This window comes from Mobula hypostoma, chromosome 20 (genome assembly GCF_963921235.1).
Source record: "Mobula hypostoma chromosome 20, sMobHyp1.1, whole genome shotgun sequence".
NCBI lineage: Eukaryota > Metazoa > Chordata > Chondrichthyes > Myliobatiformes > Myliobatidae > Mobula > Mobula hypostoma.
Window position 1 is genome coordinate 6,241,946 of NC_086116.1, and position 17,235 is coordinate 6,259,180.

Consider the following 17,235-nt stretch of genomic DNA (forward strand, 5'->3'; position numbering starts at 1 on the left):
TAACAGCTTTACTTTGGCAATGTCCATCAGGGCAGGGAAGAGGCTGGTTAATCGGCGGTGAATAGCTCATCTTCTGATCCCTCGAAACCTTGCAATTTTTATCCTCCGTTCAATTCACTTCTCAGCAGCTTTCAAATGAGTTGTGTGCACAGCTGCCCAGAGTTCTGGTCTAGGGCAGCACGTGTACAAGGCCTGTCCCAATCCTCTGATTGAAGACTGTAGCACCAGGAAGAGAGCCGATCTAGATTATACCCATGAGGTCTGCAAGTTTCAAGAGGACAACAAACAGGAGGGCTAGAGTTGGCCCTCTCCATTGGAAACTTCCAGAGCCACAGATGGTGCAGTCAAAGAACTCTGTGGGTAAATGGCCTGTGCTGGGAGGATTATTTTTGCTCCCTGTGGTAATGCCTGCATTTGTTTCCCATCCCTTATTGTCCTTGGTAAGGGCACAGTTGGCTGCTTTTTTTGTCTTGCCATAGTTGGCATGAGGAACGTACTCCACAGTGCCATTGGGGGAATGGGGGGAGGGGTTGTGGGGTGATGGAGGTTGGTGGATAGATACTGAAGGGTGGGGCCCCAAGACTGAAATTCCTATTGTTCTTAGCCACAAAGGTTTGTTGGTTAGAATTGATACAGTGCAGCAAAGGCCCTTCACTCTGTGCAAGTCCAAGCTGACCAAAATGTGTGTCCAAGCTGACCAGTGACTCTAAGGGAATGATGCGTCTGTACTCCAAAGTCCATCTGTTCTACCGCAGTACCCAGTTTGCTTCCATTCAGTGTAAAAGTCCTAAAAATTCTAAAGGTCTGAATTAAATTCCATCTGCCATTCCTCAGCCCACCTCACCCAGCTGATAAATGTCCCACTGCAATTCTTGATACGACCATTCACTTTCAAAGACACCACCTACTTTAGAATCATCTGCAAGCTTATTAACTATACCTTGTATATTCTTATCCAAACTGTGAAAGATATGATGAGGGTTCAATGTGACCTTATTACAGGATACAAGTGACGTGGCCAGTTACTGTGTAGGTGCAGTGAAATGTGGTCATCCATTCAAACCACATCATAACATCTTGTGCTCAAAATAAGTTCAATGGAAATATCTTTCAGATAAACTGTCTCCAGTGAGACCTTGTAATGGCTTGTTGAACAGAAGCTCACTTTATGAATATTGCTAATTTCTGAAGCATCTCCTCCCCGTTCCACTCTAATACTTGCTTCCTTTCTTTCTGTTTTGTTCTGCCAGGCATTGTGGGCACACTATGTTGGCACTGGAATGTGTGACCACAGTTGCGGGCTGCCCCCAACACATCCTTGAGTGTGTTGGTTGTTAACAAAAATGTCGCATTTCACTGTATGTTTTGATAAATTAACCTGACTCTGCTCTGACCCTAATCCCCTCCCACCACCAATGCTGGGGGCAAGAGGAATCAGGGTTGTACGAGAAGCCAAAGTCAGATGAGAGGCAAGTAAATAATGCTCAGGTATAAATAATCTGTGGTTAGATCAAAGAAACAGTTGGTTGTTTTTTAACCTGTGTCTGCATTTGCTTGCAGTTGCTGCACATTAAGAGTAACAAGTACCTCACTGTCAACAAAAGACTGCCAGCGCTCCTGGAAAAGAATGCAATGAGGGTGTCCTTAGACCACGCGGGAAACGAAGGCTCCTGGTTCTACATTCAGCCCTTCTGGAAGCTGAGGAGTGAAGGTGACAATGTACGTCCACTCGTGAGAACCACAGGACGGTGCACCCACCAAAATTCGACTGTTGAGGACCTGAGTTATAGGGAAATGTTGCCTAGTTTAGGCCTTTTTCTCCCTGAGTGTTGGAGAATGAGGGGCGATCTTATAGAGATATACAAAATTATGAGGGTGTGGTTTGGACAAATTGAAGCTGGCTTCTTCTGTTGAGGTTGGGCGGGACCAAAACTTGGATAAGGGTGAGAGATGGAGTATTTAAGGGGAACCTGAAGGGGAAATTCCTCACTCAGAGGGTGTTGGAGTGTGGAGCAAGCTGCCAGTGGAAGTGGTAGATGCAGGTTTGATTTCCACATTTATAAGAAATTTAGGTAAATACCACACATGGACGGGAAGGGTATGGAAGGCAATGGTTCAGGTCTGGGAGAGTAACAGTTCAGCATGCACTAGATGGGCTGAATGGCCTGGACTCAATGACTTGTGACTCTGTCCTCCACTCGCCAACTCAGGGTCAGCCGTTCTACCAGCTCCTTTACTCTGCTCCCCGATTCCATGAAATGAAGGCTGTCCTGTACAATCCCATTTTTTCAAGTTCGCTCTCCTCTCCTGTGTAAGGGCAGAAGAATTAGGCTCCCCAGGCCTTCCAGTCTGCTCTTTAGCTGACCAAGACCTTACACCTCTGTGACACTTCTCTACACAGTTTCTTAATTCTGTTAAAACCAAAATCTATTGACCTCTGTTTCAAATGGGCTCTCTTAGTTAGTGCCTTTACTCAACAAAATTATATCCAGCAGAACTCTAGGCTGTTACCTATATCTTAGCTAAAACAAGCTACTCTCAAGCCCATCAAACTGGTAAAAGTGACTTACAGCTGCCTGGAGAATGTGTCGAAGACTAAGGGCTGCATCAGAATAAGAATCAAGTTTATTATCACTGACATATAGAGTATGGAGTTGTAGAGATTACAAGCACAGAACTAGGCCCCTTGGCTCAAGTAGTCCATGTCAAACTATTACTCTCCGCAGTTCCGTTGAACTGCACCCAGAACATAACCCTCAGTACATCGCCAATCCTTGTACTTATCCTAATTTCTCTCAAATGTTGAAATCAAACCCACATCCACCACTTCTGCTGGCAGCTCATCACCCTCATCATTCTCATCACCCTCTGAATGAAGAAGCTCCCCCTCTAGTTCTCCTTAAATATTTCACCTTTCATCCTTAACCTATGGCCTCAAGGTCTAGTCTCACCCAACTTCAGTAAATGCCTGCTTGCATTTACTGTGTCTATACCTCTCATAATTTTTGTATATCTCTATCAAATCTCCACTCATTCTTCTACACTCCAGGGCATAAAAATCTGACCTATTCAACAGTTCCCTATAAGTCAGGAACTCAAGTCCCAGCAACATCCCTGTAACTTGTTGTGAAATTTGTAGTTTTGTGGCAGCGGTGCAGTGTAATACATAAAATATCTTGCAAGCTACAACAAGATATATATATGTATTTTTTTGAAAGTGTGCTCGATGATGGGATGCTGGAGTACCCATGATGGAGCTGGTTGAATTTACAGCTGGGCAGCTTTTTCTGATCCTGTGCAGTTGCCCCTCCATACCAGAGAGTGCTACAACCAGTTGGAATGATCTCGATGGTACATCTGTAAAAATATGCCAGAGTCTTTGGTGACATACCAGATCTCCTCAAACTCCTAATGAAGGGCCTATTTTCATGCTGTGTAAGAGTCGAATGTTATTGGACCAGCTAAGGTTTGCCAAATACGCATTAGCTCTTTCTGGCCTGCCAATGGTTGGTCTTGATCTGACAAGGTGGTAGTTAAACTCATGACTTCCAGCAGACTTGTCTGGAGTTACACCTTTTGTGTGACCACTCCAGTTGAAGTAGCTACCAACAGAAAACCTCTGACAAGTAATATTTCTCTGCACTTTCTCATTTCTGTGTTTTGTTTGAATGAGTCATCTTGACATCTGCTGTGGTAAGCGAGGCTCTTGGCAGTGCTTGATATCACACTCCCACATTCTGGCTGATTGTGAGTGTAATTTCGATAACATTCATGAGCAACTGCCCAGTGACTTCCTTTCATTGTCATATTGTTTTTCAGAGCTGGTACACTGAGAATTTACTGAGCCGTTTATCAGGGCGAGTTCACTGGTATTGGGCTGACAGACTGGGCTTGTGAATAATGAATGTGTCTGAGTCATCGCAACACTGGCTAAGTTTAGCTGTCGAGATCCCACCCATTCCACTGATCTTGGACATCTGATTCTGAACTAACTCTAATTTTTTTTGCAAAATCCTGCTGTTAAAAACATCTGCAAGTGATGACTATGCATGAAGAGCATAGAACACTACTACAGAGTACAGGCCCTTTGGCCCATGTGTTGTGCCTGCCAACCCATTAACCAACTTGAAGATCAATCTAACCCTTCCTTCCTACGTAGCCCTCCATTTTTTCTATCAGCCATGTACCTATCTAAGAGTTTCTTAAATGTCCCTAATGTATTTGCCCCTACCACCACCCCTAGCAGCATGTTCCACACACCCATCACTCTCTGTGTAAATAAAATTATCATACTTTCCTCCAATCACCTTAATATTTTGCTCCTTTTATCAGCCAGTTCCATTCTGGCAAAAAGAGTATGGCTATCCACTTGATCTAGGCCTCTTATCATCCTGTATACCTCTATCAAATCACCTCTCATTCTCCTTTGCTCCAAAGAGAAAAGCTTAGCTTACTCAACCTAGCTTCATAAGACATGTTCTCTAATCCAAGCAGCATCCTGGTAAACCTGCTCTGCATCCTCTCTAAAGCTTCCAAATTCTCCTATAACGTGGTGACGAGAACTGAACACATATTCCAAGGGTGCTCTAGCCAGGGTTTTATAGAGCTGTAACACCACTTCTCGGATCTTGAGCTTAATCCTCTAATCCTCTAATGAATGTCAACACACAATTCGCCTTCTTAACAACCCTATCAACTTGTGGGCTAACTTTGAGAGATCTATGGACGTGCCCCCCCCCCCGCCCCAGATCCCTCTGATCCACAACACCAATAAAGAGCTTGTCATTAAACCTGTGCTCTGCCTTAAAATTCAACCTTCAATGTATGATGTTGACCAGTTTGGTATTTCAGAAGGTTGCACCATGTTTTATAAGGTGCAGATGTGAAGGAATACGGGTGACACTGACCCGCTCATCTTCAGAGTAAGTCCTTCAGACTACCTGTGTATAGAGTTCCCAGTATATTGCTTCTAGTACAGAGCATAGGATGTTAACCAAGCAGGGTTGGGCAGCAGGAAATGGGGGGAGACAGTGGGAGAAGGAACCGAGAAGATAGGGTAAAATGGGTGCGAAACAAGGAAATGAATGCAAAAGAGTAGATAGATTGGATGCTGGTCATCGGAGCAAGCGCAGAGGAAGGAAGTGAGGAAGATGGAGAGATGTTCAGGGGAGGAGTGCAGAGAAGAGAATGCTAAGAGAGATTGACAGGAGGAAGTGAGGAGGAGGGAAGCACCAGAAAGACATTTTGTAATGATCAATAAACCACCTGTTTGTATTCAAGTGGCCTTGCCTGGTGTCTCAGGGCAGGGTGTGTGTGTACTCGTGCCATCCCTCACCCCGGCATCCTCTGTCCAACACTCCTCCCACGGTGCTCCAACTCCCCCATTCCCAACATCCTCTGCTCCCGCCAGATTTACAAACTCGTTCTCTGCTCCATGTTGACAAATACAGTACTGTGCAAAAGTTTTAGACACCCTAGCTACATATATGTGCCTGAGATTTTTTCACAGTACTGTATACAATGAGAATATGGGCAGAATATGGTTTCTGGTAAGGATGCATCTGGAATGCTTCTGTAAATATTCACCTATACTTGGTAGACTTCTCCGAGACTTGATTGATGGATACCCTGTCTTGAGATTGTGAACCGTGGTTCTTGCCACCCTTGACAGGGGAAACATCACCCCTGCATTTGTCGTACCCAGCTCTGTATGAATTAGAACATAGAACAGAGAATATTACAGTACAGTAGAGGCCCTTCTCTATTCTAAGATCAATCTAACCCTTCTCTCCCACATAGCCCTCCATTTTTCTAGCATCCATATGTGTATCAATTAAGTTTGTTTCAATGCGATTACCCTCTTATAAACTCTTATAAACTAGTTTAGATGATCATCTTGGTCAGTGTGGATGAGTTGGGCCATAGAGTTTGTCTCTACACTGTATTTCTTTATGACTCCATTGGCCCAGTCTGGTTACTCTCTCCTATATACAATAGCGACCTCAACCATACCAGGAATCACTCTGGCCAACTTTTCTTGCACTCTCTCCATATAGGGAGACCCAAACTGTACACAATATTCCAGATGCAATCTTACCAGAACTCACATAATGGGCCAAGATGCTTCTGCCAATGTTCTCAAACCTCTTGCACTATAGACCAAGACACCTTTCCTAATTAACCAATTTGAATGCATATTAATTCATGAAGGTCCCTCTGAAAATTTGGAGAAACACACAAAATGCTGGAGGAACTCAGCAGGTCAGGCATCTATGGAGAGAAAAAGAAGTTAATGTTTTGGACTGAGACCCTTCACCTGTTCCTAGCCTGAAACAGTTAATTCTCCTCCATAGATGCTGAGTTTCAAGCATCTGTAGAATCTCTTGTGCCTCTGAAAAATTAACACCTTTCAGTTTGGGAGCCAGTTAATTTAAGTGGCATGGGGTGTTGTGAGACCTGGATTACCTGATGCATTTGTTATATGCCAATTTATGCAGGGCTTTCATTGATTTTGGTCCCCCGGGTGTTCGTCTGTCATGAGGTATGACCCTCACAGCAACTTGACTGTGTGATAGGCCGAGACCCACTGAATAAATATAGAAAATATTAGGTATATAGCATCGGTATAAAGAGAAACAGTTAACAAGCAAGTCCAAGACTCTGTTTGAACTAGAGAAAATGGGAATAAAACAACTTAGTTTTTAGCAACAGAGTGTATATATACACACACACACACACATGCACTCTCTCTCACTGACGCTCACCCTGATGTGTGCACACACATGTTCACAGACCAGGCACATCCCTCCCCTGCCACCAGCCGTCTCGTAGTTACTTTCTTTGCTCGCTGGCAGTCTTCCCTTAGTGGCCGTCAGCCAAGCCCCCCAGCTGCTGTTTCACAACCAGAACATGTTGAGGAGCTGCCACGGCAACAAAATCAGTTGGGACACTCGCCAAGGCTTTCTCCACTGTAGAGAAATGCCTTCTCTATTTAAATATACCTGTGTGAGAAATCAGCCACATTTGACAGAGCTGTGTCGGGGTCCTGCCACGTCCGACATCACGAGTTACTAGGTTTCCCCGAGAAGGCAGGCAGGTGTCTCATGGAAGGGCACCTGGGTAGGTGCAAGGAGAAAGGGTCAGGGGGTTAAGCTAACTAGGGAAGGGGGTGAAGTATAGTGGGGACATGTGTGCAGGTGGGGGTCTTTATGTTGTAGATTCTGTGCCCTTAAATTAGAATAGCACTGGAATAGGACCTTCTGCCCACAATGTTGTGCTTAACTAGTTAAACTAGTAATACACATTAACCTAAACTAATCCCTCCTTCCTACATAATGTCCATATCCCTCCACTCTCTGCATATTCATCTAACAGCCTCTTCAGTACGGGGCAGCGCGGTAACGTAACGCTATTTCAGTGCCGGTGATCGCAGACAGGGGTTCAATTTCCGCCAGGGTCCGATGAGGAGTTTGCACGCTCTCTCCATGACAACATGGATGTTCCGGTTTCATCCACATTCCAAAATCGCACGGTTAGGGTTAGTGAGTTGGCGACACTCTTGGCTGCCCAGCATCATTTTCGCTGATTTGATTTGACACAAAATGATGCACTTCGCAGTGTGTGTCGATGTTTCGATACACAACGGAAAAACAAAAACAAGCAAAAAAAAAACAGAATATAAAACACCAACCCCCAAAGTCATCATGAGAGTCCAGGCATATTCAAGCAACACATACAAAAAGTTAGAGGAACTCAGCAGGCCAGGCAGCATCTATGGAAAAGAGTACAGTTGACGTTTCAGGCCAAGACCTTTCATCAGTCGACTGTTTTACTCTTTTCCATGGATGCTGCCTGAGCTGCTGAGTTCCTCCAGCATTTTGTGTGTGTTACTCTGGATTTCCAGCATCGGCAGATTTTCTCGTTTCCAGGCATATTCAGTTTAGCTCAGCTCAGTTCAATCTAGCGCTGTGTCGTTTGTTAACTCAGGTCCTCTGATGTTCCAGAGAAAACAAACCAAGTTTGTCCCACCAATCTTTATAGCACATGCCCTCTAATTCAGGCAGCATCCTGATGAACCCCTTCTGCACCCTCTCCAAAGCCTCAACTTGCTTGAATATAAAACTCCAGATGTGGCCTGATCAGTTTTATAAAGCTGCAGCATAACTGAACTCAGTGCCTTAATTTACATCACACACCTTCTTTAACATGGTATTGATTTGTGCAGCCAATTTCAGGGAGCTATGGACTTGAACCCCCAGATCTCGCTGTACATATAAATTTGTGGTAGGTTGGTCAGAGACCCTGGGTTGATTCCTAACTGTGCCTGACACCGGTGCTGTTTCCTCCACCATCTGCCATTCCATTTTCTCACAGCTTCCATTGGTACGAGGTACAGAGCCTGAAGTCCCACACCACCAGATTCATGAACATTCATTTCCCTTCAACCGGTTCATTCTTCAATCAATGACAACCCTGACGTTTAAAGATTAGTTTTATTAGTCTCATGTCCATTGAAATATACAATAACTGAATTTATCAATTTTTGTCAAACCAACCTGCGAGGACTGTGCTGGGCAGTTCACAAGCTTCTGGTGCCAACATATAATGTCCACTACTTACTAAACCTAACAGTACATTTTGGACTGTGGGAGGAAACAGGAGCACCCGGAGGAAACCCACACAGTCACAGGGAGAACGTACAAACTCCTTACAGGCAGAACGCTGATCTACAGCTGGCTGCGGTAACGCATTGTGCACACTATGCCACCCCTGTTCTCTACAGTTCAGCAATAAAACTATGACCACTTAGATCACTTGGCATTAAAGTAGACTTTTCTTTTGTTTTAAACAAGAGAAAACCTGCAGATGCTGGAAATCCAGAGCAACAGACAAAAAATGCTGGAGGAACTCAGCAGGTCAGGCAGCAACTATGGAAATAAACAGTCGACGTTTTGGGCTGAGACCCTTCTTCAGGGCTGGAAAGGGCGAGGGAAGATGCCAGGATAAAAAGGTGTTGGGTGGGGAGGGGCAGGAGCCCAGATGGAAAGTGATAGGTGAAACCACGTGGGTAGGAGAGGTAAAGGACCGTAGAGGAAGGAATCTGACAGGAGAAGAGAGTGGACCATAGGAGAAAGGGCAGGAGGAAAGGACCTAGGGGGAGGTGATAGGTTAGAAGAGGTAAGAGGCCAGGGTAGGGAAATAGAAGAGGGGAAGGAGAAAGCTTTATTCATGCCATCAGGTTGGAGGCTAACCAGACGGAATACAAGATGTTGCTCCTCTACCCTGAGGGTGACCTCATCAAGTTTTGTGTTTTTTCATGTGTAATTGTGTATAATTGGTGGTTTCCTTCTGGATGCTGTTTATCTGATGGTACGTGCCTGTGATGCTGTTGCAGGCACACTTATTCACTGCATGCACGTGACACTAAACTCAACCGACTTTGACTTTGTGTTTAGGTGGTTGTGGGAGATAAAGTGGTGTTGAACCCTGTCAATGCCGGACAGCCGCTGCACGCGAGCTGTCACGAGTTGCTGGACAACCCAGGCTGTAAAGAGGTAAGAGTCAGTATTGCGGTCATCACCGGAGAGACTCTGGTCGGGCATCCGATGAGGAAATTAACCAGACATCCTCAATTCCAGGTGAACGCTGTGAACTGCAACACAAGCTGGAAGATTGCGCTCTTCATGAAGCATAGTGATTACCGGGAAGATGTCCTTAAAGGGGTCAGTGCTGTTCTTCCTCTCCAGCCCCGGCTGGGTTTGTGCCACATACGGGCTCCATTGTTGCCATTTGACGCGTTTGTCCCTACGCCCACAGGGAGACGTGGTAAGGCTCTTCCACGCTGAGCAGGAGAAGTTCCTCACCTGCGATGAGTACAAGAAGCAGCAGCACATCTTCCTGAGGACCACCCTGCGCCAGTCCGCCACCTCGGCTACAAGCTCCAAGGCACTCTGGGAAATTGAGGTAGAACCTTGGTTGTGCAAAACACACATTTTCTCAATTTCTTTTTGCGTCATTTATTTTCAAATTGTTGATCCAACAATGTATGAGTGGAGAGAATTGACTGGTCCTGGAAATGGCCATCTATTAGTGTTTAATTTGAATTTTTCTCAGGCTTAACTTCACTAATCAAGCTTGTAGGCCAACTTCCGTTTCTTTAGCAACAGGTTTGCCACTTACCCAGGTGGGTGGCACTGAAAATCGCAGTGTTATATACATTGACAGTCAGAATATATTGTGTGCCCCCCAAGTAATTCTCCTTTTTAAAACATCCATTGAGCTCTTTCCAGACTGAGACACAGGCTCTAAAGATTTTTAAGAAGATTATCTTTACTTGTCACGTGCATTGAATCATCGAAACATCCAGTGAAATGCGACACTTGCGTCAATGATCAGCTGATTTAGAGGGTGTGCTGGGGACAGCCGGAAAGTATGGCAATATAGCATGCCCACAACTCACTATGTCTTTGGAATGAGGGAGGAATCCAGAGCACCCAGAGGAAACCCACATGGTCACAGGGAGAACGTACAGACAGCAGCGGGAACCCTGATCTTATAGATGGTGTGCTGTAAGGCGGAGCACCAACCGCTATGAAAGTGTTTCGCCCTCTAAACCAGTGAATGCTTTTGTTCAAGTATCGTAGGGAATGGTAGCAAGTAATCCGGAGGCCCAGGTTAAATGCCTGGAGCCCACCACGCTAGTGGAAAATCTAAATTATTTTAGTTAAACAATCTGAAGTGGGAGTCCAGCGTCAGTGATGGCGACCATGGAATTCTGGTTGGGCAATGTCTTTTAGACAGATCAATCCGCAGACATCTTCCGCTCCAACCTATCTATATTCCAGACCCACCACACCGGATTTTAGAAGAGTGAGGGTGGATCTTATTGAAATCTATTGACTATTGAAAGTCCAGGATAGAGTTGAGGTGGAGGAGATGTTTCCAATAGTGGCGGAGTCTAGGAGCAGAGAGCACAGACTCTGAGCACAAGGACATTCATTTAGAACAGAGGTGAGCAGGAATTTCTTCAGCCAGGGGATGGTGCATATGTGAAAAAAGAAGTGATCATTTTAAAATCTCTTTCTTCTTTGTTGCTAGTATCCGCTGGTTGGGTTCTACCACTGGAGAAAAGAGAAGGAGTTCAATTCTTTCTTTAAACTACGATCTGCTGGAGGAGCTCAGCAGGCTGAGCAGCACCTATGGGGAGGTATGGGTGGGGACGCAATAGTCAATCTCTCAGGTTGCACCATAAATGGTTCGCACCCTAAATGTTGGCAATTCTTCTTCCCCGACAGAGGCTGCTCGATCCGCCGAGCTGCTCCAGCAGACTGTTTGCTACTGCAGGTTTCAGCACTGCGGTCGCTCGGTCTCCTATTTCTGGGCAATGATTTTCATTCATGCAAAATGTTTCCTGAAAAAGAATACCAGTGCAAATCTATCAAAACACATTGGGAAAATACGTTGTCATGAATGGGTAGAATTTGTTTAATACAGTAATTATTCCAGGAGCTCCTTATTCCTACACAACATATCTACACTGATGAGCTGGGGGGTCTCAGGGCTGGCTCTAAGCTCAGTGTCTGTCCCGATGACTGACAAGTTTCCTGTTCCTGTGGCTTCCTGTCAAAGTGTCCTGGCTAATTAAGGGTTTCCCCTTTCAGGTGGTGCATCATGACCCTTGTCGAGGGGGCGCGGGTCACTGGAACAGCCTTTTCCGATTCAAGCATCTGGCGACAGGAAACTACCTGGCTGCAGAGGTAGGGAGAGAGCCACACTGCTGAAAGTAACTGCACTGCACACTGAATCCTCAGCGGTTATGTTTTCTGATACTTGTTCACAGTTCAAAGTAAATTTAATATCAAAGTTTGTATAGGTCACCATATACTTCCTTAAGTTTCATTTTCTTGTACACATTTACAGGAAAAATAAAGCAATACAATAGAATCATGAAAAACCGTTCATATCAGAGACTGAAAAACATCAATCTGCAAAAAAGGACAAATCATGCAAATAATAAATTTAAAAAGTAAATAAATAATACTGAGAACATGAAGTGTAGTGAGAAAGTGAGTCTCTAGGTTGTGGAATCAGTTCAGAGTTGAGGTGAGTCAAGTGATCCATACTGGTTCAGGAACCTGGTGGTTGAAGGGGAGTATCTGTTCCTGTACCTGGTGGTGTGGGACCTGAGGCTTCTGTACCTGGTGGCGTGGGACCTGAGGCTTCTGTACCTGGTAGTGTGGGACCTGAGGCTCCTGTACCTGGTAGTGTGGGACCTGAGGCTTCTGTACCTGGTGGTGTGGAACCTGAGGCTTCTGTACCTGGTGGTGTGGAACCTGAGGCTCCTGTACCTGGTGGTGTGGGACCTGAGGCTCCTGTACCTGGTGGTGTGGAACCTGAGGCTCCTGTACCTGGTGGTGTGGGACCTGAGGCTCCTGTACCTGGTGGTGTGGAACCTGAGGCTTCTGTACCTGGTGGTGTGGGACCTGAGGCTTCAGTACCTGGTGGTGTGGGACCTGAGGCTCCTGTACCTGGTGGTGTGGAACCTGAGGCTTCAGTACCTGGTGGTGTGGGACCTGAGGCTTCTTTATCCGGTGGTGTGGAACCTGAGGCTCCTGTACCTGGTGGTGTGGGACCTGAGGCTTCAGTACCTGGTGGTGTGGGACCTGAGGCTCCTGTACCTGGTGGTGTGGAACCTGAGGCTTCTGTACCTGGTGGTGTGGGACCTGAGGCTCCTGTACCTGGTGGTGTGGAACCTGAGGCTCCTGTACCTGGTGGTGTGGGACCTGAGGCTTCAGTACCTGGTGGTGTGGGACCTGAGGCTCCTGTACCTGGTGGTGTGGAACCTGAGGCTCCTGTACCTGGTGGTGTGGAACCTGAGGCTCCTGTACCTGCTGTCTGATGGTAATGGCAAGAAGAAAGCATGGCCTGGATGTTGGGGGTCCTTGATGATGGATGCTGCTTTCTTGTGGCAGCTCTCCTTGTAGAAGTTGTAGAGTTTCAGAGCACTCATTTCAAACCAATTACTTTCCTGGAAATAAGAGTTTTTCTTTATAATTAAGCTGAATCAATTAAACATCTAGTGAACTTTTATTTAAATCTCTCCCGAACACTATCCGGGCAATCAGCAGTCATCACCTTGTGGTATAGTTGCTTACTCAACACCAATCTCCATCATTTTCTATTGCCTAGGGTTCCCGCCAGGGTTTATATAAACATTAGGTTGCCTTACCCAGATGAATGCATTTTGAAGCACCAAATTCTATGGACAGAGAAAATCTTGGACTTATTTACAGTTGAGCTTTGGTGAGATAGTGACTGGAGTATTGTGTTCACTGTGGGTCTGCTTATTGAATGAGATTGGAAGCAGTTCAGAGAAGATTTACCGAAGTGATATTTGGAGTGAGTAGCTTTGCTTATAGAGGTGTTGAGTCATATTGTATGGAAACAGACCCCACACATCTCTTTGATCTTTCTCCCTCTCACCTCAAATGCATGCCCTCTAGTGTTAGACATTGCAACTCTGGGGAAAAGATAACAGCAGGCTACTCCATCTCTGCCATTTATAATGTTACAAACTTCTGTCAGCTCTCCCTCAGCCTCTGCCATCCCAGAGAAAATAACACAAGCTTGTCCAACCTCTCCTTCAAGGACACAACCTATATCCAGGCAGTATCTGTGTAAAGCCCTCCTGCACCTTCTCAAAAGTATCCACATCTTTCCTGTAATGGGGCGACCAGAACTGAATGCAGTACAGTACTCCAGATGTGGCCTGACCAGAGTTTTACAGAGTTGCAACAAAACTTCTTAACTCTTGAACTCTCGAATGGACAAATAAAAGCAAGCATGCAGTCTACCTTCTTTACCACCCTATTGACCTGTGCAACCACTTTCCAGGAGCTATCGACTTGGACCCTAAGATTCCTCTGTCCATCAGCATTGTTATACGTATGTCCTGACATTTACTGTGTACTTTCCCTTCAGATTTGATCTTCCAAAGTGCATTCCCTCAAGTTGCCCAAATTAGACTCCATCTGCCATTTCCCCACCCACAACTGTGGCTGATCTCTATCCTGCTGTATCCTTCAGCAACCGTCTGGACCATCCACAATGCCGTCAGCGTTTGTATCATCTGCAGAGTTGCTAACCCCCCTATCCACGTTTTCATCCAAGTCATTCATACATATCACAAATAGCAGAGGTCCCAGTACAGACCTCCACTAGTAACAGAGCTCCAGCTGGGCAAAGTCCTCTGTCCCCTATAGGGAATCCAATTCCAAATCCAAATGCCTAATTCACCATGGATCCCGTGCATCCCATGCATCTTAATCTCTGGATTAATCAGGGACCTCGTTAAACATCTCACTAAAATTCATGGAGGCAACATCCCAGATGCACTCTCATCAGTCACCTCCTCAGGAAACTCAGTCACGTTAGTAAGACACAACCTGACTTGGTCAAAGCCATACTTACTGTATGAGTGCTATCTAGCTGTGGGTACAATCTTGCCAGTATTCTCATGTTCTTATTGGTTTGACCTTCTCAGAAGCCATTGTTGCTTGGGGTGAGATGCTGTTCTTGTGCAGACTGGAGATTTTGCAGAGGTTATTAGCCTTGAATTTGCTGGCAGAGACGACTGCCCATTCCTCCCAGTGACCCCACCCTCGGGCGCCAGCTCACTCATTACAGCTGGTTGATAAGACACTTCACAGCACAGTGTGCTGTGGAGGGAGGTTCGAGCGAGCAGAGGGACTGCTGCGAGCCTCACTTCAGGAAGTGCAGAGTGCTGGAAGAGCCACAGACCCAGGCAGGTTACTGGACGGTAGAACGGAGTGAAGGTATGTGTCTCAGGGCTCAACAATTCAAAAGTTATTAAGTCTTAAAAGGTCAAAATCAGAATCAAGTTTATTATTACTGACATTTGTCATGAAATTTGTTGGTTTGTGGCAGCAGTACAGTGCAAGATAAAATTACTGTGACAAATTAATGGTGCAAAGAGGAATAGTGACATAATGTTATGAGACCAATAAGACTTAGATGCAACCTCTCAACCTCATTCTCCTGCCATCTCCCTATAATCTTTGATTCCCTTACTAATCGGGAAACTCTCAACCTCTGCTTTGAATATTCCCAATGACTTAGCCTCCAAAGCCATCTGGGGCAACGAATTCTGCAGATTCACCAGCACCTGGCCAAAGAAGTGCTTACTCATCTCTGTCCTAAAGGAACATCCTTCTGCTCTGTGCTTGTGCCCTCTGGACTGAGACTTCCCTTCTATAGGAAACATCCACTCTACCAAAGAGATCCTGCTCTGATTCTTCTAAACTCTAGTGAGTACTGGGCCCAGGGCAATCCAATGCTTCTCATATATTAGCCTTTTCATTCCTGGGATCATTCTTGTGAAATTGCTCTGCACTCTCTCCAATGCCAGCACATCCTTTATTTGATAAGGCGTTCAAAATAGTTCTCAACTGCAGTCTGACCAATGCTTATCACCTCAGCATCGCATCCTTGCTTTTAAATTCTAATCCTTGCAAAATGAACGCTAACATTGCATTTGCCTTCCATACCACCAACTCAGCCTGCAAGTTAACCTTTAGGGAATCTTGCATGAGGACTCCCAAGTCCCTTTGCACCTCTGATTTTCTCTCTGATTTCTGATTTCTGAATTTTCTCCCTGTTTAGAAGATAGTCCACACCTTTATTCCTCCTACCAAAGTGTATGGTCATACACTTCCCAGCACTATTCCATCTTCCACTTCTTTGCCCATTCTGCGAACCTAAGTCAAAATCAACTGTTGTATATGTTGAGATTCACCTTACAGGCAGCCACAAAACAAAGAAACACAATAGAACCCATGAAAAACCCCAGGCAACAAAGACCGCCAAAGATCCAATGTGTGAAAAAACAATGAATAGTGCAAACAATAAAAAAGTAGACAAATAGCACACAGACCATGATTCGCAGTGTCCCCGAACGTAAGTCCACAGCCCTGGAGCCAGTTCTGTGCAGTAGCCGGTCCAGGAGTCCAGTGGCTGCAGGCCACAGCTGCAGAGTCCGTTCAGTGCTGAGGCGGGTAATGCCTCACAGAATAGTGAGCCGAACACTGGTTCATCTTTTGCCCTTGGACTCGATGCCTTGATCTTTTAAATCTGGCTTGGTGCTTGAATCGGCTAGCCACCAGTTTGCTTTTTGCTCTTGGGTCTGGGCCCACCACTTCAGCCTGACCCAAAGTTTCAACCTGGCTCGAAATTTCAATCCAGCTCCAAGTCTGCTCCAGTAATGACCACCTTGGCCATACCTGCATTTTTTTTTTAAGATTATGAAGACACGCAGTCCTCTTTTATTGTCATTTAGTAATGCATGCATTAAGAAATGATGCATTATTTCCTCCGGTGTGATATCACAAAACACAGGACAGACCAAGACTGAAAAAACTGACAAAACCACATAATTATAACATAGTTACAGTGCAACAATACCATAACTTGATGAAGTCCATGATCACAGTAAAGTTCAAAGTCTCTCAAATGTCCCACATCTCACGCAGACGGGAGAAGGAAGAAAAATTCTCCCTGCCATGCCCGACCACACTCCGTCTCTGAGTCATCCGAAAACTTCGAGCCTCCGAATCAGCTCTCCGACACCGAGTACTGAGCGCCATCTCTGTCCGAGCGATTTGACCTCAATCTCGGTCACCAACAGCAGGCAAAGCTGGGGATTTTGAGGCCTACCCTCCGGAAGATTCCCGACCATGCAGTAACGACAGCAGCGAACGGGCGTTTCAGAAATTTCTCCAGATGTTCCTCTGTGCTTTCACGTCCGTTTCCATCAAATCAGAATTGTCCATAGCCCCTATTTAATGGATACGATATCATTTTTCACTGGAGGGCTGCGCACGTGCGACGCGCTGCTCTCTCTCCTCCTGCCATTTTCGAGAATCCAGTTCACCTAGTTCTTCAGGATATCACAAAAATGCCAAGTCATACAGATGGTTCGAAAGCACAACTCCCAAAGGGAAATTACTGGCTGCGGATGGCAGTGATCGTAGTCCAGAAAAAGTATATTTAATATAATAGTAGTTTTCTTATCTGCTTGCAAAACGTCATCATGTCTTGCCAGCACATTTGGCCACAAAGCCATCAATTGCATCATCTAAATCATTGACATATAATGTGAAACAAAGTGGTCCTAACACTTGCAGAACCTCACAAGTCACTGTCAGCCAACCAGTAAAG

At 45.5% G+C, this 17,235-nt stretch overlaps 1 protein-coding gene across 1 annotated transcript in view; it reads left to right on the forward strand.

Annotated features, from left to right (window-relative positions):
- Positions 1-17,235, forward strand: part of itpr2 (inositol 1,4,5-trisphosphate receptor, type 2) — a 324,764-nt gene that overhangs the window by 99,318 nt on the left and 208,211 nt on the right. The window contains exons 5-9 of the mRNA XM_063072308.1: positions 1,561-1,719; positions 9,456-9,554; positions 9,639-9,722; positions 9,817-9,963; positions 11,661-11,756. Of these exons, the coding sequence (XP_062928378.1) occupies positions 1,561-1,719; positions 9,456-9,554; positions 9,639-9,722; positions 9,817-9,963; positions 11,661-11,756 (585 nt within the window). The remainder of the gene's footprint in view (positions 1-1,560; positions 1,720-9,455; positions 9,555-9,638; positions 9,723-9,816; positions 9,964-11,660; positions 11,757-17,235) is intronic.